This window comes from Stegastes partitus, unplaced genomic scaffold (genome assembly GCF_000690725.1).
Source record: "Stegastes partitus isolate 25-593 unplaced genomic scaffold, Stegastes_partitus-1.0.2 Scaffold192, whole genome shotgun sequence".
In the NCBI taxonomy this organism is placed as follows: Eukaryota; Metazoa; Chordata; class Actinopteri; family Pomacentridae; genus Stegastes; species Stegastes partitus.
In genome coordinates, this window is record NW_007577923.1 from 361,071 (window position 1) to 386,452 (window position 25,382).

A 25,382-nucleotide genomic window follows, 5' to 3' on the forward strand; every position below is an offset into this window, starting at 1 on the left:
GCCAGGTAGACCTTTTTTTTAAAAGAAAAGAAAAAAAAAAAGCTGAAGTCAGCTCCACCATAAAAATCAGTCTATTCTTCATTCAGCGCCTGACTCCTGCTGCTCTGCTTGTCCTCTCTTGCATTTCCCTCTGTGCTGACCTAAATTTCTCGAGCCCTCGGAGAGCGAGTGCTGAAACGTGATATAAATGTAAGGCTGAACGCATATGGGACTGATCAGGGATGCATTTCTTTGGTCAGAGCAATTCATGCTGCTTGCCCTTCACTGGCAGCCAAAACCATAGTGGCGCACAGCCCAAGAGTCAGTGTTTGGATAACTGTGTGTATGTGTGTGTGTGTGTGTTCGTTCTCTTTCTGCGTGTACATTCCCATTAGGTTGTCTGTGTATGGGTGTGTGCCTGTGATTTCTCTCGTGATCTCTCTCATGCATGCATAAGCATGTGTATGCATGGAGTGGAGCCTCCCCGTCACAATCTATTTTGTCTGAATGACGGCTGCAATACAAATGACACGAGCTGATTCGCGTTGCTGGTCCTGCGGTTTCATTCGGTGACTTGAAATTAATGCACGAGAAGGAGCAGGAAATAGAGCACTGATGTTTTTGCAAAATTCTAACCCAAATGTTTAAAATGACGAAACGGTGCGATAACCGCCGCCCCAGCGCACTGCAGGATACTTCGTGTAACAAAGGATGGCTATTATTGCTGGCACCGCTTACCTTCTTTTGATCACTTTCTGTGGATTTATCCAAGCTGACAGATTTACATGCCAAGTTCTGCCACCTTCTGCTAAAGGAAGGGTTGTTATGTCTGTGTGTCAGTTCACATAAATCTGCAATAAGTAAAGAAATCACCCTTTTCCTTGGTGTCTGAATAACACTACATTGTGCTCATACAGTGTCCAGGTTGACACGTTTTATTTATTTCTTCATGCAGCAGCCATAACAGCACAAGCTATCCAACTATGCATAACTTTCATCACAGTGTTTCACGTGTTCATAACAACATTTCCACTCCTTCTTTCTCTCTATTTAAAGGAGCTGCTACCTCTTGTGCTGTCTTTCGAGCTTCCGGCCATCATGCAGTCCGACCCCAGCTCCCCGACTGTGCAGCACATCTCGCAGACCTACAACCTCACCGTCTCCTTCAAGCCTCCGACGCGCCTCTATAGGGCCACCGGTGTTGTTCGCGGCTCACAGAACAACGCCAACGCAGTCAAGGTGAGGAGAGTCCTGCGGTGTTGGAGAGCTGTGTGCTTCTTTTTTAAAACTTGCCGGTAACAAAACTGCAGCCCAAGGTGGCATCGACAAGTTGTTTTTTCTGGCAAATGTTCCAAAACCAAAACACACTGAGTTTGCAAACATAATAAATACAAAAAAAAGGAAAGCTGTGAATGTTCATGTTCAACAGGTTGGAACCAGCGACTGTTTGGCTGGTTTGCTTCAGAAATGACTCATCACTGATGCTCTAATTTCCTTCTCAGTGATGTTTCCTGATTGTAATGGCAATATCAATTATGTTATAGTCCAAGTTTCCCAAGGGAAAATATAGACAGACCAAACAGCCAGTGTGGGTCGTGATTGATCCATTGAACCTGCAACCAGTTTCTGGGCGTTTTCTTTGCTCCTGTCACATTTTTACTTATTGTGGGTTCATTTTTCACTGCTTAATAAACTCCTGCACTGCTATGGAAACAGCACAGAGAGAACTCAAACATGTTTTCTGTGCAGTTATAATGCTATAAATTTAAAAAACAGAAAACACCAAAGTTGATGCTTATTTTTCAAAAAAATTGTAAAAACCTGAAATCAACATGTGCAACATTTTTCCAAGTGCCCACAGGAGTTTCTGGGGAAAAGATGGTGACCCTACATACCACAGATTTTGTGCTACATACAGTTTTCCATCCTTTTCTGTTTTCTGCACAGCCTGCAGTTCAGTCGAGTTCAGCCAAACTGTCCCTGAAGTTTTTGTCGCCTAACTGTCGGTCGCAGCCAAGTCGCTTCACATTTGCGCCAAAGAGTGCAGAATATTTTGTTTTTATACATAATCTGGTTAAAATAAACTATTTAATTTCAAATGAGACATGTTGAATCATGTGTTTTTGATGAACTATCCAGATTTAAAGCTTAGATTTGCTCAAGTTTCCCATCGGAATGTCACAAATGAGTAGTTCAAGGACCACCAGAAAGTTCGAAATCCAGCAATTCTTTCTGCTTCCACAGTTTCTGCTTTTGATAAATGGTGTAATTATTTTTGCAAAATTTTGTAAAGACAGCATGCCTCTTAAACCCGCCGGGGTTTTTTTGGTTTTCAGGGGGTTAAAGAGGCTCCAATAGCTAACTGAACCCTGACCTCTGCATTCCTTGTCAGTCATTTTAGTGTTGCATTTTTTTGAGTTATTCTCCACCCGTTTAGACGGCGAGCCACAGACCAAAATAAGGTTTCCTGAGCTACATGTCAAGGCCCACCAACACTGACAGAGTTCCTCACTTTTCTCGTATAAACCGCTTCATTACTTTCAGCACCACGGGGGCAAGAGAGTGCTGAGAGATGTTTGGTCGCTCCAACTGGAGGCTGCTGGTTCAGGTCTCCACTGGAGGGGAGACACACTGACCCTACTACTGTACCAGCAAGTCCAGAAGTCTCCCCTGAGTTTTACTTTTATTTTAAAGTGGTCTTGGAGTTTTTCTGTTTTTCCCCCCTTCTGCAGTATGATCATAATCATACTGTATATTTATATATATCTGTACACTCACACAGATGCATTTCCTCAACGGGCATCTGAGCTGTGGCTCGTTTAAGCCTGCCAAGGAGTTTTCTCATTACCTCTGCCAACAAATCACATCCACCAACTCACTTTTTTTTCTCTCTACCAAGCCTCAGTTTGACAATAAGGAGCTCATTTCACTTTTCCAGCTACATTTGCATTATACGCATCTCTTTGTGTGTTTATTCATGTCTGCTTGTTCATTTATATTTATATTTACATGCTCGTCTGCTTCCCCACAAATTCCTGTGCTCCGTGTACAGTAAATGTATGCATGCGCAAAAAAAAACGCTGCCCCTGAGTTTGTGGTAGGTCTTAGGGGTCAGTCGGGACCGGGAAGCGTGCCAGACAAAGGCTAGAGGATCAGAGGAATATGTGTGCAATGTTGTGCGGTGGTGTGAGACCCTTGGAACACCTTCAAGAATTGCCAAAACCGCTGTGGATTGTTGTCTTATGCTGGCCACAGTGTGTGGATTCCTGTTGCTCACTGGAAATGACTTACTTTACTGGGCCAAGTGATGGCTTGCAGAGACAGCGAGGAATGAGACTGTTCAACTTTGCCAGCAGATGCGATGGAAAAGACAATAGTTTCCATTGGTTATAGAGAGAGCGCTGGTGTTTTCTCTGGGAATTCGAGCAGCAAAGCTCCACTGCTCTGCTTGTTCACCAATTAGGTTCTAATGTGGTCTGGATATTACTCAGAATGAAATGTTGTTTTAGCTTCTTCTTTTTTTTAAATGACTTTCTTTTTTTACATGAGTTTCTGTTTATCTTTTAAATTATGTTGAATATTTTTCATTTCATTGTTGGTTGAATTTACTCATACGCACATCCAGCATCTCCTCTTACAGTTAGCATGCATCCAAAACGAGATGACGAACCTTTCTCTCACACTTTTCATTCTACAGCTCACACAAAATGAATGCTGGCAAAAGATGAATTGATTACTTGATTGACAGAAATATGGGTTTATTATTCAAGCACAAATGCCAAACATTTCCTGGTTCCAGCTTCTCCAGTAGGAGGATTTACTGCTTTTATAAGAATCTTTGGGTTTTGTTCTGTTGATTGAAGCAATTTAAAGTGATAATAAATGATAATCAATTATCTGTGATGTATTAATAAGAAAATTGTCATTATTTGAAGCACTGGCAGCTCAAAGGTTTTTAGTTATCATGCAAATAGCACCATCCTCTGTTAAAGGTGGTGAACACCTGCTCAGCATCAGCATGTTAATATCGTCGTCGTGATGTTAGCAGCACAGCTCAAACCGGTTCTGTGAGACTCCGCAGGTCTCCAGAAGGAATGTAGTCTCTTGTAAAAAATAATTGATGTTTTTCTTTATATGTCGATATAATATAAGCACCTTTGTCCCCCTTGTCTACCCAGAGAGGCACGGCTCTGTTGTTGGAGCACCTGGCCGGTAGCTTGGCAAGCACCATCTCAGTCACCACCCACCTGGACATCGCACCACAACACCACCTCTTCATGAAGGGACGCAACGGCAGCAACATCAAGCACATCACCCAAAGGACGGGAGCCCAGATCCACTTCCCAGACCCCAACAGCCCCCAGAAGAAATCCACAGTCTACATTCAGGGCACCATTGAATCCGTCTGTCTGGCACGGCAGTACCTCATGGTGCGTACCCTGTTGGCTTTATTGACGTCCATCGGTTGAAAAGAATGATTTTAAACTGCTTTGTCTTGTGGTTAACCCTCTGAACCCCAAGCAGCTTTTTTTAGGTGTTTTCTTGCTTCAATCACATTTTAACTCACTGTGGGCTCATTTTATTCACTGCGCTATAAAATCCTGCACCTCTGTGGAAACAGCACAACCTTGGCTGTAGGTAGAGAGAACTTAAAAATGTCTTCTGTGACACAGTTATGAAGATAAAGATAAACTTTACTGATCCCACAGTGGAGAAAGTTCACCGTTACAACAGCTCCAAAAGAAAAAGTGTAAAGTTAGTGCAAGAAAAAAACAAAAACAAAACTAAGGTTCAATTTCTTTGATTTATTTTGCAGAAATAGTTTAATTTTATGGTCAAACTTGTAAAAAGAATGATTTGCTGTTTGTAAAACTCCTGTTTTTTAATGTGAACAGTATTTAAGTTTGGCCTGTTTTTTTTAAAGCAGTTAACATATTGATTAATATCTATTTATTGTGCTTTAACAGTAATAGTTAAAAGATTACAATTAAAAACTGTTTTAAAGCATAAAAAAGTGGAATTTCTTTCACTATTTATTTCTCAAAAATTAAAAAAAAAAAACTTAAATTACCTGTAAAACATTTGTCTAAGGTCCCACAAGTTTCCCCAATACTAAGAAGGGTGACTTTACATACTTTAGATATTTTAATACTTAAGTTTAAGTTTTTCGGTTCTTTATGTACTTTTCTGCTTCCTGCTTTGCGTTAACACAGTCTGCAGTTCAACCTAGCTGAGCTGAAAAGTCACTTCAGTATGGGCTTCTGGGTTTTTTTCTTTTAGCAGAATCTGGGTTTATTTTTGCCAAATTTATGTGGAATAAAGTGATTCTGATTAAACATTTAGTTTAGATTAGATTGTTTTTCCTTACAAAACTGTCACACGTGATTAGAAAGGTGCACATCTGTCAAGTCTTACTGTTTTTACAGTTTCTTGTTTTGATAAATGGTGTAATTTTAAGGATTTTCTTCAAAAAAATAACACTGCTTCCAAACTTGCCGTCGAGTTTTGGGGTTCGGAGGATTAAGATTTGACATTGGCAACGTAATCCCTACATACACAGACTCCACATACTGTGTGGTAGCTATAATAGATGTCACTGTTTCATTAACATTATCTTGGTATGTGTGAATGATGCGTGGGTTTTTAAAGATAGGGGTTAAGAAATAAACCATGATTGCCTTGGGGGTTTTGAATAGCCTTGGGATGGATTTGCTTGGCTCCGCTCACTGCTGAAATGTCCATATGAGATAAACAAGAATCCGTAGCTGATTCAAGGTTAGCCTGTGTGATTTATAGCTGCTGCATACCTACATGCAAAATGGATATTTGCATTAGTTTGGCTTGAGTTCCTGATGTCCTGTCCATAGGCAGAATCCGTATGGATGTTAATGACAATGGTTTGGCCTGCATGCGCGGTTGGTTGGCATTCAACCAGTGTCTGTAATTCAGAGATTGCCATGTTCGCATTAGTGTTTTGGACCAAGGGTAGCACCTCATATTTAAATTTCTTTTGGTTAAGTATGCTCAGCGGTCATTCTTGTCTTGCTGCCTGCGACCGCTGAGGCTACTCTTATCTAAATTACTTAGGAATATAATCAGGAGTCTGTTTCAAAAATGTGTAAAAGTAATGGCTGTTTAATCGCTGCTGGCTCGGAGCCTCCTGCTGAGCTGGTGTGTATAAGATATCTGGGCTGTAAACAGCTTTGGCTTTCTGCTCGGAGATCCATAATGTGGGGCAGTAATTCTGCCGGAGCTGCCTTCTCTTTGTCTGCGGTCTCCCAGTTGGCCCCAGAGACATTTAGCAAATGCCAAAGTTGTTCCAGTGACTAAACATGACTTTCTCTTGGTGTGGAAACAGGACACACAAGAAGGAGCCTCTTTACTGCCTCACTTTGTGAGAGAGTGAAAAAAAAAATTGATTAATGAAAGACGATTTAGAGAAGAGAGGAGAAGCGTAGAAAGCAGGGGATCGGAGAGGATCTTGAGAAGGAAAACAAGGGGAATAGGTGAGTCCCTGAAAGCAGAGTGAGCGTACAGGAGGGGGAGAGGAGTCCTGCCCGCAGTAGTCTACTGTGTGATTTGGCCTCTTCCAGCCAGACTGTAGATTACAGCTCCAATCTCAGGCCCTGTCAGAGCCAGCCTGGCTCTATACTCTGCTGCTAATTACACCCACTCACAATAGGAGCGCTGTCCAGTTCTCAGCCCAAAATATAGATGTCTGTGGTGCTTGCGGTGGTGATCATGCAAAACAGATTGCTCTTGGCGGAATTTCCCAAGCTCTGTGTGGGATGAATCCAGCAGTGAATCTTGTATTTATTGGTGCGACTAACTTGTTGGTCTACAAATGGTATAGTATAAAGGAAAATTTACAACCATAGTGAGAAATGACCTACATTGCAGGGACACAGATGCACCAGCAAGGTTTTGGAAGATGTCAGCCTGCAGCCGACGTAAGAAAACAAGAGTTTGTTGCAGATATGTGTTTATGTTTGTGTTTTCTCCGCAGGGCTGTTTGCCTCTGGTGTTAATGTTTGACATTAAAGAGGACATCGAGGTGGAGCCGCAGTGTATCACAGCGCTCATGGAGCAGCTGGATGTCTTCATCAGTATCAAGCCAAAGCCAAAGCAGCCCAGCAAGGTATGACATCAAGCCTACACTCACGTAACACAGAAAGTTTTCGGGGAGTTTTAACCATGCTGGTAACATGACTATAGAGAACTGAAATATCTCAACAAATACCAGATGGATTGTCATAAAACTTAGTGCAGACATTCATAATGACCAGATGATGAATCCTAATGACTTTAGTGATCCCCTGACTTTTCCTGTCCTGTTACCACAAACTTCAAATTAGTGGTTTCATGGCAATCCATCAAAGGAATGGATTTAGATTTGGTTCAGACTCTCATGTTCCCCTCGAGGTTATGTGTTCAAAATGGTTATGCAGGTGCCGTTTTTGACAGTTAAGTCTTTTTTATATCGTCAGCAATTGTACTACAGCATAATGTTACCGTATTATAGTCAGAAAGCACTGATAAAGACAATGTTTTATTTCAATATTTTGGAAAGAACACAAGATTACAGTTTGAAAACATTCAGTAGGTCATGATGAAGGGAAAATATGAATTTGCTGCTTTTGCTGGATGAAAATCTTTGACCAACAAACTCAAATCCTGCTAATATGTCGTCTACATAATCATTTTGGAAACAGTGTTAAAGAAAAGTGGCGTTTTTATTTCTATAGAGAAACTATATATATCACTGCATTGAGTTGGTTTGCAGTGCATGGTTTAATGTCGACTTTTAAAATGCGTAAAACTCACATTTCTCAAAAACAAATGACGTTCCCATCAACCTTGACTCATCCATACTCTTAGCTTTGTACGTACTGCCAGTTACCAAGCGTTTGCAGCCTCCACATTGAGGACCCATTATGGACACATGTGGCTATAACCATTATGTCAATGCCACTCGGAGCACATTAAAATTCTCATATTAGGGTTTACCCTGAAAAAACACTGTTCCTAAGTACATCTTCACAGAGCTGCTAGCATGACTATATACTCATACAGCCCGTTTCCAAGGCAGGGATGAGCCTAGTCCTGGACTAGAAGAAAAATTCAATGATCTCCATTGAAAATATGTTTCAGTCTAGACCTAGACTCAATGCATATTTGTGAAAATGAGCCTTAGTCTCAAGTTAATATAAGGAAGCGTCTGAATCAGTTTGACTGTGCATCCAGAGTCATGCTTAATGAGTATTTTTAGTGGCATTAAAAGTTTTGTGTATAGAAAAAAACATTCATCTATGTGCATTCTTTACTTGGAATTGTCACCTGTACCTGGCAAAGTTTATGTTAAGAGGCATAGTGAGAACTTGGTGTTGGGTTTCCTATTTTATAAACCCCATTTCAGGCTCCCACTCCTTTCCACTAACTGACGGCGTCTTAACCTATCGGCTTCATGTCTGAATAAAAACACTGATTTATTTACTGTGAAAAGTCATCATGGTGAGCTTACCAGGTCGGATCTAGTAGCATTTCCGTATCACTTTCAACATGGCACAAACCTCAGCTACATGCAGTAGCATTAACAGATAGGTGTGCACGAGTGACGTTCCAGATGTTTGTAGGAGTGTTTTTCTCTGAGTTTCTTAAACCATGCAGCATCAGACAGCAGCAGCACTCATTTGAGTATCTTCAAAACAAGGGAGTTGTGCACATTTACACTGGTGAATCAACACAAATTAGTTTCACTACGTGGAGACAGGTTCTGACTGGAAGTCGCTCTGTGTACTTTTCGTCACGTCAGACAGGTGAGACTGGCATTTTGAATTTGTTTCTCTATTTGTTTCCTGTGTACACTGTGTAAACACAACCTGCAGATCAGCCAAAAATGCACTCATGACTTCTCAGTGATGGTTAGGGGTTTTTGTTGTTGTTTGTTTTGTTTTTTTTTACAAAATCTGGTTTGAGCAAATTTTTTTTTGAGTCAAAGTTCAAAATCTGCTGATTGTCTCTGTTTTACTGTTTCTGGCTTGTGTTGAGGTTCAAAGGGTTACAATATTAGTTTTAAATGTGCAGCACATTACAACAATGACTGCCTTCCAAGTCGTAGTAGCATAGAAATGCACTAAACATCCACTTAGATCATTAGCTGTAAACTAAAGCCAAGCACGGCTAAGTTACGGTAGAACCAGCAGTTAAATGCATTCTACATCTGCACAAACTGCGATGAGAAAAATTCACAAAGACATAAAATGGACGCGATTAATGAAATGAGTCAGTCCCACTAAAGCTAAACCTCCAGTAAAAAAATGAAAGTTTAGAGGAAACATATACAAACTTTTCACCCTGCTAAGAACACAGCTGCTGTCCTACTTGTTCAAATGCTGCGTCAGGCAAAAGCATTTAAAAGAAAAACAACAAATAAGCTGCTGTTCCATTTCATAATTACGCTCCATCAAATGTCAAAGCATGACATTGAAATAAATTATAGACCGCCATGTCACATTTCATCACTGTTTGTTGAAATCTGAAAGGAAAAAAAAAAAAGCTGGAACTCTGTACTGAGGGGAATCATGCCATACCAGCACAGAAGAGTTCTGGCAATTCAGCATCTGGCACAGCGGAGAATCACAGTTTGCTCTCTCCTCTGAACACAATCTGTCGTGTGTGTTTCACCTGATGGACAGAAACATTGAGTCTTTCTGTTATGACTCGTCTGTTCCAACTATAAAGCAACCGGCTTGATTTTTGCTCAATCAAGTGGTAGTTTGGAGGTATGTATATAGTCCATATTAGTGGAATATGTTGCTCGTTTTCATATTACATGGACACTCGCGATCGCTTACAATGTAATGCACCTGCTTTACATTCAGACCTCTCTCGCTCGCGGTAATAACACTTAATATTCCTAATCATATTTCACCACTTGGCCTGCTCCTCACTGTCTCTTCGAGGTGCCCACGTCCCACCCTGAGCCAGGGCTCGGTGCCCAAACCAGACATGCCTGCAGGGACTGGTGTGGAGGTGCCAGTGTAAACACTGACCCAGCCCAGATCCTCTTAAGAACCCTTCACTTAAACATTTTAACGAGGTGACAGCAGTAATCCAAAAGGCCTGTCCAAACGCATGCCATAGCCCTCGGTGCTCCTGGCACTTTGGCAGACCTATAAAGTGGCGTGTGTGTGTGCAGAATTGTGATTGGAAACCACAAAGCTCAAACACAAAAAGCCAGAAGATGTTTTTTTGTTTTTTATTTTTATTTTTTTCTCACATTCATTTTCAATTGATGCTTATGCAGGGCGGGGTTTCTGATGGTGTGGAAAATGCACAAGTGGTTTATTTTGGTGATTTAAAAATCAGCTTATCGTTGATTTTGTGCCTCTTAGTGTAATAGTCTTTGAGTCTCTGGTGTTGCTTCATCTACATATCAGACGGCGAGATATGCATGTTAAGCAATTGATTAAGAAACGCTTTCTCTCAAACTTTTCTCCCATGTCTTCTTCTCTCTCCCACACTGCCTCAATGTTTATCCTTCTAATCTACCCTTAATTCCCTCTTCCTTCCTCCCATTTATATTTTCCTCCCCCTCAAACTCGCTTTCACTCCCTGCCTCTGGTGCCAACATTCCCCTACACTATCTATCCCTCGCTCCTCCCCTTGTTTTCCTCTTGCCGCTCATGTCTGGTTTTTTTTCCCCCCTCTTTTTCGTTTTGCCTTTTGCTGTCATCCCGTTTTCCTATGATTTCCTTTTGCCTGTTCCACCTGTTTTTCTTGGTTTCTCATCATCCCTTTCCTTTTTTTCCCCCTCGATCTCTCCCAGTCTGTCATAGTCAAGAGCGTGGAGAGGAATGCGGTCAACATGTACGAAGCCCGAAAGTTCCTGCTGGGTCTCGAGAGCAATGGAGTGTCGTCTTCTTCTTCGCCCTCCGTGGCACTGAATCCCGCTACTAATGGTCCATCCCCATCCCTCATCTGCCCCGTTGGCCTGGACATCCTGGCCTCAGCTGGCCTGGGGCTGAGTAATCTGGGTAATGACACTGTCCAACTTCCTACAAAAGTGCTGCTTCTGCTTTTTTCTGTTCTTTTGCTATATCCATGATGGGAAAAAGATGAATTGGTGCAGAAAGATAAGACCCTATATTGCACAAAATACATTACAGATGGCATAGATATCCATCTGTACTAGTCACACCAAATATTTTCTTTTAAAATAACACGCATTGGAAATATCGCTGAGGCAGATATCTCCAACGCTCACCTGGTTTACTGAATCACTGAGTGCAAGTGATGTGCATTCACATAAATCACAGCCGGTGATGAGTCACGACGTCTCTGTACGGCTTTACAGTAGAGCAGAGCTGACCTCACCGTGATCAGAAAGTAACCTCAATACAACTTCAGTCGCACTTCTTTCAGTGAATCACGAGCTTATGAATCACTGGATGATTCTAATTGCATAGGAGCTTGTCCGCCTGACCTCAGCGTGGAGTTCAAGCTCGGAGCAGACGTCGGGAGATTTCTGTTTCCGCGAGTGGCTTTTAATCGATTTGTTGTAAGAGCACAAGTTAAGTGTTGTCTGACAAATATTTAGCCTCCGTTATCTGCTTTTTTTTTTGCATTCATATGATAACATTTTTGGGCTTCAGACTGTTTTAAAAACATGGAAACATGAGTAATGCATCAAAGGCAGATAGATTAAACTGACATGAAGGAGCTAATAGATGAAAGCATGTGCTGGCAGTAGATCCAACACAGTTCGTCTGTAGTAGAAGTTGAAATATTAATACACTGTGTAATGAAATGCTGATTAAAAGAGAATCAATGCGTTTTTCTGCAGCCATGAGGTTTTAAGTATGTCAGGCATGTGGGCTCGATTCTGTTAGAATTTTGATTTTAAAGTCTTGCACACATGCTTAGTCTGTTTTTAATTAGCGTCTATGTAGATATTGAGTTTATGGATTTTCATTTTTATTTTGTCCACAACAAATGACATGAGTAACTCGCACTTTAAATATTGGTCACAACAAAAATCCCCAATATGCGATCAAGTCCCACTACAGTAGAAACTTTTTTTTTTTTTTTGCTGTTTCATTTAAGCCCAGGGGCCTGGGGGTGAAGCTGTGGACGGCCACATCCTGGCCTTTAGTAATTGCTACATGCTTCTCTTCCTCAGATTACAGGCCAGTCTGCCAGAAAAATCCCTGGCCTTATTCCTGGAGCCAAACTAGCCCTTTGTTAAAGCCACAGACCTGCTTCTTTCTGTTTTCATACGCTGCGTTTGGGTTAAGACACCAAGCACCGCATTGTTGCTGCTCTCAATAACATGGTTTTATTGGGCACGAGGACACACCAGATATATACTTTTGCATCCGTGACCTTGTCGACATGTAAGACATTCTTGCTCTCACTTGCCGTCTGGTTGATGGCAGTTTGATGGAATTCCTGTTAAATAGCTGCAAGACCAAGATTATTTTCTGAGGCCCTTAGTGTAACGTGTGATTAGCTTGAAAAATGGCTCCGAGCTCTGACAGGACCACCGCTGATCTATCCGTCTCGCCGTTCTCCCTCTCCGTTCTCCTCAGGTTTCCTGGGTGCGACGGCGCCCCACTCCCTCCCGAACTCGGCTGCCCCGAATGCGGTTCTGAACAGCTTGAACTCCTCCATGAGCCCTCTGCAGACCCCGAGCCCCAGCACCCCCACACCCTCACCCTCCCTCTGGCCCAGTTCGCTCACCAGCACCCAAGGTTCGTAAACAACATTGTTGGTGTCTCCTCTTTTAGACTGGCATTTTAATTTAGATCCACTCGGATACTGCGGAGTATGACGGGGGCATTCAGTCCAGTCCGGTTCAGTTCAGTTTTATTTATGTAGCACTGATTTACAACGTATAAATAACGTCGAGGCACTTCACGCAGCGAGTGCAAAACCTTACAATGTGATACTAAAGAGAGAAACACAACAAATTCATGCTGGTATTGGGGCAATTGTAGGTATAACACCCCAGGGGCAGGAGGGTCATATTCTAAGAAAAACCTACAAGAAATAGTTAACTAATTTCGAAGGAGAAAACTTGAATACTTTGTGGGATGATAAAGTCCTAAATTTGTGAGAAAAAAAAAAAAAATTCCGAAAAAAAAAAAAAAAAAACCGGGAGGTTTTTTCGTTTATTTTTGTTAATTTTGTGTCAAGAAACCATGTTGCTTCACTTTGCACTGTTGGATCAATCTCTTTCATCCATCAACACATCTATTGATCACTGTATCATACAATATGGCCTTAATTCGTCATAGCAGTCCAACTTTCAACGAGCATTAGGCCCTTAGATGTTGTAACACTGCTGCATTGTTCAGCGCTGCACCTCAAGGATCGATGAATCTGACGATGTGTCGTATTGTGTCCTCCTGTCAAACAAATTGTGTCCATAGATTTAACCAGCGATAGCCGTGCTTCTGTCCATTGTGTTGTAAGTTCCTGATGCACAAAAGCTCATCAAATCAGTCTGCAGCTTTCTTCTGAATAGACCCAAATCGCTGCACTGTCGCTTCAAAGTCCAAAAGCTTGTGATAGTACGGTGATTCTAAAACCAGAAGTATTGATTTATAGGTAAATTGGATTTAGTTTGATTAGGTAATCCACGACAGGCATTGAAAAGATAAGCAGCAGCATGTGTGGTGTGATAAAGTTCATCCAATCTTACAACGTGAAGTGATATCACTCTTAGAACAGACCAGATCACTCATTTTTTGTTTGTTTTTTTTTTAATATCAAAGGGATTTTTTTCATAAATTTACAACTGAGTTTTTTCTCATAATATTATCAGGCTCAGTAATGTATTTATTTTATTACTTTTTGCCACCAACAAGCCTCATACACCATCATAGTAAACACACTGTGCATCATAGAAAAACATGCAACTCGCAAGTAAGCTTTCTAAGTCAATTACTTGACTCACAGGAAGCTGCTGACCCCTTTATCATGAGTTCAGTTATTTTTTTTAATCAAAAAGGAAACACGCAGACAGACGGGGGGCCTTTCGATGAACGTTTCCATTATGAACCATCTCAGTTTTAAATACTGCTGATCCAACATTCCTCTGTTTCAGGTTTCTCATCTCAGCTGATGCTGCATCCCGCCACTCAGGCCACATTAAGCAGCATCCTGCTGTCAGGCGTGCAGGGCTACACGCAGAGCACACCGTCGCCTCCGCCCGGCCTCGCACCCATCGACAAACAGCCCAACGGGGTTCCTGACTGCACTCTTAACGGGCATGTCAAGGTTGGCCTTGTTTTTATACTGAAGGCCGTATTGCTTGGAGGTAACTTTGAATTTTTTGCATGTGTTTTACTCTGTGTGTGAATGTTTGTTTGTGTGTCCCTGCATTTAAAGCACCCTGGCTCAGTCTATGGGAGGTTAGCAACGGCGTCACTTGCGGACACTGTTCTGAGTCCAGCTCCATGTGACTCGGTCCAGGAGGCCAGCGGACATAATCCATCAGAACCGCTGTCGAGCAAGTCCAGCCCAGACGAAGGTATGCCTCATAAAGACACACGCTCTCATCACCTCCTTATGTTGTTTGTGGGTTTTTAACCTTCTGATTTCCAAGCAATTTCTCAATATTTGGGGGGTTTTTTTTGCATCTGTGGGCTCATTTTTCACAGAATATAAAGTCCTGCACCTCTATGGAAGCAGCCCAACCACAGCTAGAAGTAGAGAGGACTCAAAATTGTTATGTTGCATAAATTTATAAAGCTATAAATTGTTCAAGAAAAAAAAAAGCTGAGTTTCTTCTATTATTAATTTTAAAAAAAAAAAATGAAAAACCCGGAAACAAAAAGGGCAAAAATTTCCCAAAGGCAAAAAAGGGGTAACAAAAACGGGGGGAAAAAAGTAATAGATCTACATACTTTACTTATTGCATTATACTATTTATTTCCATTCTCGTCTTCTCTTTGCTCTGCGTAAACTCAGCCTGCAGGTCAGCCAAGTACAGCCGAAAAGTCCCTGAATTTTTGTGATGTGACAGCGAAGTCAAACATATGTTCTTGGTTGCATTGAAGAGTTCAGATTTTTTTGTTTTTCACACAATCTGGTTACAGTGCAGAGGTTGTTTATGACAACTTTCTAAATGAGGCGAGCAGAATGAAGTGATTTTGATGAAATGTCATGATTTTAAGCTTCGGTTTGGAAGTTACTCCTGATTCGTTTATGGACCGTTGGAAAGTTGAAAATTTTTAACAGTTTCTCGAATAAGTTTTGTAATTTTGGCATTTCTTTAAAAAAAATGTACGCGCCTTTCGATCCCACCAGCAGGTTTCGGGGATCAGAGGGTTAATAGATGAGTCGTAATACTGTCGTTAGAGATAATAATAATACTCTAATGACCTACATTGTTTTACAGTAGTGTACTTCTTTTTGCAGAAACGTTGCCACTTCCGATTCATTTATGTCGAACACTTCACGTAACCTTATGGTTTATGTGTTTTCGTAACCTTGGCAGGACAAAAATTTTTGAGTTGTTAACATTTTCGACTCCGGTTTGCTGGACCTCAGCCTTGCAGACTTAACATAAATGTCCAATTTGAGCTTTTCCACTTGAGATTTATGTAACCCTAAAACCCACATTGAGGAAAATGCCTTGAGTGAGCTGCTTTCTATTCCTCTATACTGTCCTCCTAACCTCATACTCCCTTTGACTACGTTTATTGGAACGGAGACAGATTAACTGCTGGTCTCCTGGCGGTTCAGAAAGGCCCTCATTTCCTCTTGTGTGTTACACTCGCGGTTTTCCCCTCAAACCTTCACTCTCACGCGTCTCGTTTTTCCCCGCTGTTTTCTGAGCCGGTCCTCCCCCAATGTGGTGCGTCCTGGTAAGTTTTCCCTCTCCCTCCCTTTACCTCCTCCTGTGTCCCAGAATGTGTTTGGACTGGCTCGCTCCGTCTAGGTTCGACTCTGCGTTGTGGATTGAGGGAGTCCTGGGGAATTGTTCAAACATTAAACCCCAGAGAGCTCCATCAGATTGACTGACATCATATTATTTTACTCCATACGGTCCACGTACATTCAGATACTCTTGATTATGCCCGTGCATACCCTCGCATGCCTGCACATCCTGTTACACAGAGCAGGTTCTTGTTGGGCTAGAAGTGGACTAGCAGATGAAAACCACTGTAATCACAGCTGCTGTGATTTTAATTAATCCAGGATCTGAGGAGACTTGTCAGCCTTTAATGCCTGCAAGCTCCACAGTGATTTACGCTGACTGACCCAGTCACTGCTGCGTGTGGCACAAACTGAAAAATGAAATGCGACGTGACGTATTTCAGCTGCAGTTGTCGTATCGTTGCGTGAGCGTAATTAAAATCTGCTTGTGTTTGTTTCCTCCAGGCTCTGACACATTCGTAGAAGTGGGCATGCCCAGAAGCCCCTCTCACTCGGCTAACGGGAGCGAGCTGAAACAGATGCTGGCTTCATGCAAAACGTCATCAGGGAAACGACAGGCCGTGGAGCTCCTGCAGGGCACCAAGAACTCCCATCTACAGTATGTTTGAATCCAGAGATCATTTACAGCTTCTCTCCTTACTGTTTACTGTTCTTTCAGAAACCATTTACAGCTCATGCTGCTTGGCAGGCCTCCATTAATTCCTTTATTCGTAGGCTAGAAAGACGACTCCAGAAACACCGGGATGAAATTGCATTTTGTGGCATCAAACCAAAGCCTACAGAGTTTTATTTTTAGATGGTAATACATAATGTGCCCCATATGGAGATTTTGGAGTTTAAATATTGTCTGCCATATGGACCGCGTTACACATGCTCACCTTGGACAGTGTTGTTATTACGATATCCAGCTGTATCTTGTACCTGCTCAAATCTGACGAGCCTGGAACATTAACAGCCAGAGTGATAATGTGAGGAGAAGATGAGATGGAAGGAAAGTGAAGCAATGCCTTACGCTTCTCTTCTCTTTTTTTTTTTCCCGGTACCTTTTTTTAAAGCTTGTTTTCTTCTCTCACATTACAAAATCTGTGTAATTTCAACAGCTCCGACTGTCTCCTCTCGGACGCCGAGTCCAGCTCGTCAGACAGTCCTGTGGCGGACAAGAGGGCGCCGGGCAGCGAGCGGGCGGCCGAAAGGGCGGCGCAGCAGAACGAGAGGGAGAGAATTAGGCTGGCACCGCAGACTTCCTTTGCCAACATGCAGGTACACACACACACATTAAACACACATTAGACACACAACATAGACAGCTTTGTTGGTATTAAGCAGTAAAGGAATAAAACTGTCTGCTGTGTTTTCAGGCTTTTGACTATGAACAGAAAAAGCTGTTGGCAACCAAAGGTAAGCTGACATTTGTGTCTCATGAAGCACTACAGTATCATTAGCAGGATGTAGCCCATAATTTACCTTGGTGTAACGACAGACTGCCGTATAATCTAAAGGTCTAAACTGCCAGTAGGTTCATCAACATTTATTCATCCACTGACAGAGCATCTTTGAAAGACGACTCCATTTACTTATTTTCCCATAAAAACGTCCAGCTATTTATCAGAAACGTTTGGCGTTGTCTCCGTTCATGTTTGCATCGCTGCGTGTCTGGGTCCACACAGCAATGTTAAAGAAGCCTGTGGTGACGGAGGTGCGGACCCCCACCAACACTTGGAGTGGCCTGGGCTTCTCAAAGTCGATGCCAGCTGAGACCATCAAGGAGCTGCGGAGAGCCAATCATGTTTCATACAAACCCAGCATGAGCACCACGTATGAGGTCAGATTTACAAGATGTCTGTTGCATTCGCTGTGATTTGATGCGTATCATAGAAGACTTCATTACTATATGCAACAGCAGATGGGTGTCGAGATGCAGTGTAGTCACTCTAAACTCTGCAGTTCTTTCATGCAGAATGGTTTCCTAAATGTTTTGGATGTTTCTCGTTATATTCTCTCTCAGGGATCCCCGCTGTCCCTGTCTCGATCCAGCAGCCGGGAAGGCGTGGGCAATGGCAGCGACTCTGACAACTGGCGAGAGAGGAACGGCACCGGTAATGGCCTGCCAAGCCACGCTGAGTTCCCCTCTGCTGTCAGCAGCCCCAAGAGGAAGCAGAACAAATCTGGTCAGCAAAGAGAATTTCTAAGTGCTACAAGCACTTTACATTTTTGGCATCGATTGGAGGACTTAATAGATTAAGATGAAAAGGTCACACTGTCACTTTTTATGTTGGATGTACAGACTGTAATAATGGACTGTAAAAGACCAGATGAAATATCCTCCCTAGAGACACATGAACTCGTCTGACACTTGAAAGTTTCAGTGTGAGCGCTCAGTTTAGGTCGGCTCATGTGCATTCAGTGGTTAATGTAATCACTTATTTATTCATTTTGAGATTGAAGACTTGAGCTAACTTCCACTGAAGCTACCTGCTACAGCGATCTGACTTGTTTCTAAACAGGACCTAGATTTGCCTCAACAGTCTAAACTTAAAGCACATTAAATATGTTGTTTTAATGACAACCATGTGATCACTTTAAGCTAAACATTCTGTCTTTATATGCCTTTTGCATCAGTAACAGCTCAGATGTGAGGGAATTATTGCTTCTTTTTTTTTGCTTACATCATGTCATTTCGTTTTTTTCTTTTGCTTTCATCTTTTGCTGGGTAGCTGCAGAGCATTACCTCAGCAGCAGCAACTACATGGATTCCATCTCCTCAGTAACTGGCAGCAACGGCTGCAGTCTGAACTCATCTCTGAAAGGCTCAGACCTGCCAGAGCTCTTCAGCAAGCTGGGACTGGGGAAGTACACAGACGTCTTCCAGCAACAAGAGGTAAACAGACTGTGAAGCGGCTCCTTTCGGTTTCATGTTTTTCATTGATGCTGTTGAACCGCAGAAGAGCAAAACTTTCACTTTCATCCATACAAGTGGTGTGGCTGAAGGGATGCCGACAGTGATGAGTCACTTCCCCACTTTGAGCAAGTTTTATATGGATTGCTGTATCACATTCATGATCTCCAGAGGATGAATGTTAATGACTTTGGTGACCTCTTATTTTTTCCTCCAGTTCAATCATGAGGTCAAAGTTATTATTGTTAAACATCTGTAAAACTAACAGCATAGCTCTCAGCCTTTACTGTACTTTGTCTTTAAGTAAATGCTAACATACGAGTTATAACAGTATAAAATTATACCCAGCATGATAATGTGAGAATTCTAGCACAGTATTTGCAACTAGCATGCTGTAGACTCTAAGCTGTGTTAGATGCTAACCGATACAATATTAGGTGGAGACAAGGGGGAAGTGGAAACTAAAGCTATTAGTTGCAAATGGAAACGTGTCCCTATAATATTTGAACACTTGTGACTCTCCGTCTGGCCTCTGAAGTACATTGCTGCTTGAAATGTTACCCTTCCTCTGTGCAGTGTGCTCTTTTCCAGTGTCTTTTTAAATGTAATTTCCATATTTTAAATGTAATACGAGATGATAATGCAGGAATTCAGGGGAAATGTGAAGCAAGAGGTTCACCACATTTTGCTGCATCAAATGTGTTGGAGGATGGGATGTGCTTATGTGACACATTTCAGATGAACTTAGTGTGTTTGTTAGAAAATCTGAACTTTAAAAGGGTCCATCATAGTGTTTTAGTCATGGGTAGATATTTGAATATATTTGAGTGAGTTGTCACTTGTTGCAGTCATGACAATTTTAGTAAAAAAGTCTCCTATAGGTAGAGGTGTCTGAATGTTGTTAAATGAACTTGTTGCTGCTTCCAGATTGACCTCCAGACATTCCTGACCCTAACAGACCAGGACCTGAAGGAACTGGGCATCACCACCTTCGGTGCCCGCAGAAAAATGCTGCTCGCTATCTCAGGTACACATTAAATCACACGTTGCATTTAAGATTTAACTGCCTTTCTGTGCTATTACTTGTCCAGTAAAGCTAAAATTCACCAGAAAACATCAACATAAAGACAGATATGATGCATAGAAACCAACGTGCAACCACCTCCGTCCCAAGTTGGTCCTTCACCACGCAGATTATCGGTAATAGCAGCTGAAGTCTCGTCCTGCCAGCTCACTTCTGCTGATGGCAGTGCACACAAATTGGCTTATGTGTTTCATTAATGTTATTTTGTCTGCAAAAAGCCTGAGTGGAGCCCAGCTGTGCAGTCGGCTAAAAGTGTACTCCCACCAGCAAAGGTCATCTCCACTTCAAACCGCTGGATTTGGGAGCTAATAGACGGCCCTCATTAGAGCCAGAGTGTAGTCAGCAAGTTCTCCACGGTAGTATTCTGCTAATTTAACTTGAAGAGATATACGAAAACACGTTGCAGTGATTTCCACCAGCAGCAGTAAATAGGATTAAGTCAAATTCTTCTCAGATGAGTGCATTGTTATTTCACCAGCTGCTCCAGCTGCCTCCCTGATGCTGATGTAGGCTCTGCCCCTGTTGTTGCACTCCGTCTAATGCGAATGTGGTGGGTGTCACACTTCATTACTGGCATCATTCCTTGGATATTGTAATTGCTGAACTTGTTAGGCTGCGTAAGTTAATCACGCTCGTGCTGGGATCATGAGCTTCCTGTCATGGGTATTCTGTAAACGTTGAGTTCAGAAAACTCCGACCAGAGCCGGGGGTTGACAGCGAGAGCAACGAGGGGAAATGTCGAGGCCAGAGCTCTGATTATTAAGGAAGCAGAGTGATCCAAAGCCAGAATTGGTTTTTGCTGCCTGTTGCCTCAGCCAAGAGCAGGTCAACTTTCATCTCCCCTGACTGACTCAACGGCTTCAAAACAGGAATATGCACGACTCTGTCTGTCTCTTTGTCTTTCTGTATTTCTGTCTCATAAAAAGATGGAATACCAGTCAAGGCAATCCAGGTTTTAGCTTCCTGCCGGTCTGCCAGTAAAAAGAGCTGCTGGAGCGAGTTTTCTGTCTCCAGTAATCAAACTGAAGGTTTATGCTGGCAGCAAAAGAACACGGCTATCATATGAATAACTCCGAGATGCCAGGGTGTTCCTCTGACATTTTTATGAAGGCGTTTTGTCCAAACTGCTGTGTAAAACCAGATGGACACAAAGAGGGCTTTTGTTGATCCCAGCAATTCTTTAGTGATTTGAATCCGATTTTCTTGTCACTGTTGATCAATAGAGGCCAAACAGAAATGTTAACACACTCTTTGCTTGTATTTATTTCTTTACTTTGATTTGGTTAAATTCTCATACCAACACGAGGAGAAGTTTACCGCATTAAAAACCATGTTTGCTGATGTTTCGTGGTACGTTTTTTGTCACCTCCTGCAGAACTAAACAAGAACCGGAGGAAGCTATTTGAGCCACCCATCAGGTCCTCCTTCCTGGAAGGGGGAGCGAGCGGCCGCCTCTCCCGTCAGTTTCACGCCGACATGGCCAGTGTGAGCGGGCGATGGTAGGAGCCTCCGGGCCAAATCCCAAGAAAACCGTCCATGAAGGAGACCGGCCTCCAGCGTCTCTCAGTGATGCCCAGGTTTCAGCGGTTGCTCACCCTTTTTCAACAAGACTGTTCACAATGTTGCCATATAGTATAAATATGTATATGTTTAAAAAAAAAAAAAAAAAAAAAAAAGAAAGAAAGAAAAAAAGCCATAGTTTTACATGAAGTGCCAACAATAATGGAAAAAAAAAATACATGAGGTTCAGTGTTCACTCCATATAGGCCCACTGAGTCTATGTGGAGCTTTTCTATATGAAGGGTGATGTTTTGAAAAAGGGTACTGTCCAGTATTTCTGTCCACTTTTTGTTCAAGGGAACAGGCAGAATGATTAGTACAATCATTTTACCCATTGATACTACCTGCATTTGTATTATGCTATCGTATCAGTGACATGCACTTTAATAATACTAGATTTTTGCCTGTGAGAGCCTTATTCCTTAGATTGAAATAATAATAACTATGCATTTTTTTTTTTTTTTTTTTATTGACTAAAAGCACAGATGCATTTTGTACCAAAACCAAAAGTAAGCACTTAGCCAGTGAGATTAGGGCGCCACCAAATGAAGTGCAAAACCAGGTCAGCACACGTCAAGTGATGACTCGATCAACTTTAACACGTTATACCAAAGTATCGTTGTGGCCTTTGACCTTTCGGCTGCCTTCAGTGTTGCGATTGGTGGACATTCCTCCGAGGTCAGTGTTCAACAGCAGTTTGTCTGTGTATTCCAAGACAAAATGGAAAAAAAAAAAAAAAAAGTATTTTGTACTCATTATGCATTATGATTTTATTTTTAGTTTTTATTACCATTTTAGGCGAATGAGTGGAATGTTTATTGGTAATCAGTTTACATATGTATTTTTTATATGTTCATGAATGAGTTTCTATGATTTTTGTAATTAGTTTACTAGTATCTTTTACTTTTTTTTTGTTTTGTTTTGTTTTTGTTTTGTTGTTTTTTTTCCTGCCCCTTAATCTGTGGAGCCATGATATGGCTGTGCCATTAGACAGCAGCAGAGACGCGAGGCAGTTAGGCTAAGCTTCATAGGCCTCTCTCTGATTGTGTCAACAGGCATCTTTCTGTGGTTTTCCTGCTCTGTTTATCGTACCTGATCTTTTGTCTCATCTGTTATTTGTCAGCGATGGCCTCCCTGTGGCCCCTTTCGTGTGCCTCAGATCTCCCAATACGCTCTTGCATGTTTCTGGAACTTGAGATGCCAGAACTGTGCGCCTTCTTTTTTTGTCTTCCTATTAACTGGCTGTTCCATTTAGAGCAAGGAAAGACCTCATAACAGAACAAGGCCGTGCCTTTGTAGCGAAAAGTGCCAATGTACATAACTAGTTTTTCAGCAGGGAGATATTTTGTTAAGAACACTAATATTTTGGTCTGACCTTACTCTCCAGATAGGAGGTGCATCACACAAAGAACCAGTTTGTTCACAGCCAAGTCGGTTTCGTACGAGCATTTCTGCGAGACACAAACAAGGAACCAAAGTCACCAGAAGGACTGCGAGATTTAAGATGAAAACAAATAAGAATCTGGATTTTTCTGCTATCCGTCATGCGATCCAATATCCCAAAAACCTGCTTCAGCAGTGTTTAATAAAGTAACAGGATTATGCATGCCGCAGCAGAATTTATCATCAGAGCTTGTGTTTGTTCTGCACTCCCATATTATGTTCAGTCATGTGTTTTAAAAAGGGAAAACATCCTTTTCCAGCAGTTCATTAACTTTGGATCACTCAAAGGGTTTTTTTTTGTGTGTGTGTGATGTTCCTAAAATACTTCTGAGGATTTAGACCACAAGCCAATCCATCATCCAATGTCCTGAGCATTTTTCCAAGTGCAATTAAGTGCCTCTTTGTATTTTTTATTTCTTTTTTTTTTGTGTTCATATTTGCAGTTCAGTGAGTATAAAAGCCTAGACTAAGGAATCTCTTATCTTGGTTTAAACGAGAGTACAGTGTATAAAATCTATAAAGTATGTAGAGGACACTAATGAGAAATTCACTGCCGAGTGCATGAACGTTTATGTCAGCAAATTGAGTAAATACAAAAAGTAAAAGAAGTTCTTGTACAATCTCAAAACAGAGACTTTAGAGTCACAACGATTCCCTTTGAGGTGATTTGTCGCCTGTCACTTTTAACCACTTTTCCACCCTCCATCGCATCTGATTTGAGCCATTTTCAATGTGGTTGTCAAGTTAGTAACACTATAAGTAATATTCTGACATGGTTGCCGATGTCGACCAGGCAATTCTTTTTTTTTTTTTTTTTTCCAGTAAGGTCTTAAGAAAAGAGTTGGGGTGGGGTGGGGGATAAAGCTAATATAGAAAAAGGATTCTTTATTGTGAGAGGAAACCCGGGGCCGGTTCGCCCCCACTCATCATGGTACTACATTGAAACTGTTGAGCACTGATTCTCCCAGTGCTGTGACTCGTGTTCCTGCCTAGCAGACATTTGTTTTTTCATCCTTCACCTTGTTTGGATGCGTTTGCTCGGAGGGCAGTAGAGGTTCTTCTCTTATCAAAGTGAATGTTGTTTGAAAAGAAAAAAAAACCTATTGATTCATGTTATCGCAGCTTGATTACGGATCAGTGAAGGGACTCACCAAGTCGAAACGTTTACTGCCAGCTTGTCTAGTCGTTGCCCTTGATAGAATAGTTTCACAATTATGTCTTTGTTGTATTAGTCATGTTGTTGTTCCCAAAGGGATTTATTTGAAGGAATCTTTGTACTGCAATCAAATGGTACATTTATAATAAATGTAAACCACTAAGAAAACGATGTATTACACAACTTTTGTACAACTTTTTCCTCTTATACGACCTTTGTTTTTTTGCGTGAGAAAGGTACAATTCTGCACAAAGTTCCAGAGAAGAATTTGTGTACAAACATTGTCATGTGGCCAAAGCTCTGTTCACTGTGGCATCTTTTGATGGTATTGTTATTCTAACTGTATTGTAGTACAGATATAAACAGAAGACATTTTGGAGAAACTGTCAAGCAGGCAAAAAAAAAATAAAAATTAAAAAATGTTTGTTCAAACATTCAAATGGTATTATGAAGGTATTAAATATATGCAAACAAAGTCTGTTTTTGGTTTTCTTTTCTGCGTATCGCACAGAAATGTCAGCGTCCTTAACTGTCCTAAGCTCATAGAAACTCAACTCATTATCTGAAAGCTTTTCGAACTGTTCTGCTTCTGGAAGCCAAAAAAGCAAAAATAAAATGTTGGCTGCACCAGAGCGCAGATTTGGAAGCCCTTCCTTTGACCATTGTTTTTGATGTGGCATTGTGAAATCAGCACATTTTGTTGTAAATATCACAAACACCAACAAAATCCCACTGACAAATTTAGTGCCCATAAAGAACGAAGCTCGTAATTACGATTGTTCAACCGCACGCCACTTCATCTTTATCTCAGTTTCTCTGTCTGAAAGCCTTTCACGGTTAACCACGGTCACAAACACATTCACACTCTGCAGGTTGAGAGACGAACCAGTCCCAGCGCCATATGGTTTCTGGTGACATACTTGCCTACGTGAGGCCTAAGCCACAATGCCAGCATCTGCCTAATCCAACAAAATGAATCTTTTTGCCTGACGGAGACTCTTCCAAAGACATAATGCATGAGAGCAAATTCATTTTAAGCCGTCATCTGTCCCGCTGAACACGCAACTGGACCATGAAAACACTATTTGTCTTCTTCCCTTTTTCCCTCTCTTTGTTTTTCAGACGTTATCCGGGTCTAATAGTCCAATTTCTTCACGACGATTTGCCAGGAAAAGATGTGAGCAGTTTGAATTCAGTGACAAATTCAGCCGTGACGCCTTTTGTGGCACATTTTTGTTGAGTCATAATAATGTCTTTTATCTAATGTGATAATATGAGCAGCTCAGCGAGATGTCTGCATTAGAACCAGGCTTGGT

The 25,382-nt window shown here is 41.6% G+C and overlaps 1 protein-coding gene across 2 annotated transcripts in view; it reads left to right on the plus strand.

Moving 5' to 3' along the window:
• bicc1a (BicC family RNA binding protein 1a) overlaps positions 1 to 24,541 on the plus strand; it is a 63,867-nt gene extending 39,326 nt beyond the window's left edge. Inside the window, exons 7-21 of one of the 2 annotated variants that reach the window (XM_008280414.1) lie at positions 1,036 to 1,218; positions 4,158 to 4,409; positions 6,986 to 7,117; positions 10,808 to 11,015; positions 12,570 to 12,731; positions 14,090 to 14,262; positions 14,374 to 14,515; positions 16,372 to 16,525; positions 17,028 to 17,187; positions 17,286 to 17,325; positions 17,595 to 17,749; positions 17,933 to 18,095; positions 18,642 to 18,805; positions 19,751 to 19,850; positions 21,283 to 24,541. In XM_008280414.1, coding sequence (XP_008278636.1) covers positions 1,036 to 1,218; positions 4,158 to 4,409; positions 6,986 to 7,117; positions 10,808 to 11,015; positions 12,570 to 12,731; positions 14,090 to 14,262; positions 14,374 to 14,515; positions 16,372 to 16,525; positions 17,028 to 17,187; positions 17,286 to 17,325; positions 17,595 to 17,749; positions 17,933 to 18,095; positions 18,642 to 18,805; positions 19,751 to 19,850; positions 21,283 to 21,410 — 2,316 coding nt within the window. In that variant the 3' untranslated portion in view covers positions 21,411 to 24,541. The remainder of the gene's footprint in view (positions 1 to 1,035; positions 1,219 to 4,157; positions 4,410 to 6,985; positions 7,118 to 10,807; positions 11,016 to 12,569; positions 12,732 to 14,089; positions 14,263 to 14,373; positions 14,516 to 16,371; positions 16,526 to 17,027; positions 17,188 to 17,285; positions 17,326 to 17,594; positions 17,750 to 17,932; positions 18,096 to 18,641; positions 18,806 to 19,750; positions 19,851 to 21,282) is intronic. The other variant, XM_008280415.1, reaches the window with a different exon arrangement.
• The last annotated feature ends 841 nt before the right edge of the window (positions 24,542 to 25,382 follow it).